The sequence below is a fragment of the Lynx rufus genome, unplaced genomic scaffold (assembly GCF_022079265.1).
Source record: "Lynx rufus isolate CCGP_SWC_20201006 ecotype Redwood Valley unplaced genomic scaffold, mLynRuf1.p SCAF_13, whole genome shotgun sequence".
Taxonomy (NCBI): domain Eukaryota; kingdom Metazoa; phylum Chordata; class Mammalia; order Carnivora; family Felidae; genus Lynx; species Lynx rufus.
In genome coordinates, this window is record NW_025814827.1 from 17137649 (window position 1) to 17139103 (window position 1455).

The 1455-nt window shown below is 38.1% G+C and overlaps 1 protein-coding gene across 1 annotated transcript; it reads left to right on the forward strand.

Annotated features, from left to right (window-relative positions):
• Nucleotides 1-789: 789 nt before the first annotated feature.
• LOC124508046 (cytochrome c oxidase subunit 7A2, mitochondrial) lies at nucleotides 790-1242 on the forward strand. The gene has a single exon (XM_047074443.1). It carries the CDS (start codon nucleotides 838-840, stop codon nucleotides 1087-1089), a length of 252 nt encoding a protein of 83 aa, XP_046930399.1. The 5' UTR covers nucleotides 790-837; the 3' UTR covers nucleotides 1090-1242.
• Nucleotides 1243-1455: the final 213 nt, after the last annotated feature.

Consider the following 1455-nt stretch of genomic DNA (forward strand, 5'->3'; position numbering starts at 1 on the left):
TGTTAAACAAAAAAAAGTACACCCCCCCAAAAAAAAAAGAAAATGGGAGCAGATTGTTAGCAAGTGAGTTATTCCTCCCAAACATCTGGAAGATAGAAATCAGATAGAGAACTAGTAACTGGTATAGCAGAGTGGAAAAATCTATACCACAAAACACTACTAGAAGGGCTACACCAATGAGGGAGCTGATATTCTCACAGAATACACCAGAGGCTAGATATATGGGCCCAAAACAAGGGAGGCTGAGAAACAAAATGGAGAAATGAAAGAGAGAAAGAGAGAAAGAGAGAGAGAGAGAGAGAGAGAGAGATGGATGCCTGGCTGGCTCAGTTGGTAGAGCATGTGACTCTTGATGTTGGGGTTGTGAGTTAAAGACTGATGTTGGATGTAGAGATTACTTCAAAATAAAAGAAAGAGATTAATTTTAAGTGTACATGCAGCATGGTCAAAAGTCTCTATGCCTCTGTTAACCATGTAAAAAAATCTATGGCATCTAGGCTTTGAAGTTAAAAAACAAGGATGGCAATCCTGAAAAGAAAGAGATTGAACTAGTTGAGGAGAACTAGAGCAGCTGGTATAACAATCTATACTAAATACTTCTAGGCCGTACCTGCCCATACCTGCATAGCAGTAGGCATCACCTTTTTGCACAGACTTTGCATTAGTTTTGCTATACTACATCATTTAAAAATATTTATTGACAAACCAAGATATGCCAGATATTTGAGGGAAAAACTGTAACATAAAAGAGACTAAGATGAACATTTAAAAAAATGACTATAGGTTCTCGTTCCTGGTGTTCGGTTGTTGCGGTTGGTGGGTAGTAACCGAGCCAAGATGCTGCGGAATCTGCTGGCTCTTCGTCAGATTGCCCAGAGGACCATAAGTACTGCTTCACGCAGGCAGATTGAAAATAAGGTTCCAGAGAAGCAAAAGCTATTTCAGGAGGATAATGGAATTCCAGTGCATCTAAAGGGTGGAATAGCTGATGCCCTCCTGTATAGAGCCACTATGATGCTTACAGTTGGTGGAACAGCGTATGCCATATATCAGCTAGCTATGGCTTCATTTCCCAAGAAGCAAGACTGACTTCATTTTATCATCTCAGCAGGCAGTTGGTTCAGTTTCATTCAGCTCTCTCTGGACCAATAATTGATACATAACTGAGTTCTTTGGGGAACAATATTTATTGACTTCTACTAACTGCCACCAATAAAGCAGTCTTTACCATGAAAAAAAAAATGACTATAGAGAGTAGGCATAATATAACAAATCAGTGGGAAAATATTTGAAACCTCTAATATCTTCAGAAATTAAAAATGATATTGCATCCTTATGAAAGGAAAGGGATGTTACAAAAAAGCAAGAAAGAATGCTTAGAGATTAAAATGATGGTTTCTGAAACTAAAATTCAATAGAAAAGTTGAAGGATAAAGGCAAGGAAAAGAAACATGA

Bases quoted from the DNA above. Each gene is read 5' to 3' on its own strand.
- LOC124508046 (XM_047074443.1), top strand. From the start codon at position 838: ATGCTGCGGAATCTGCTGGCTCTTCGTCAGATTGCCCAGAGGACCATA.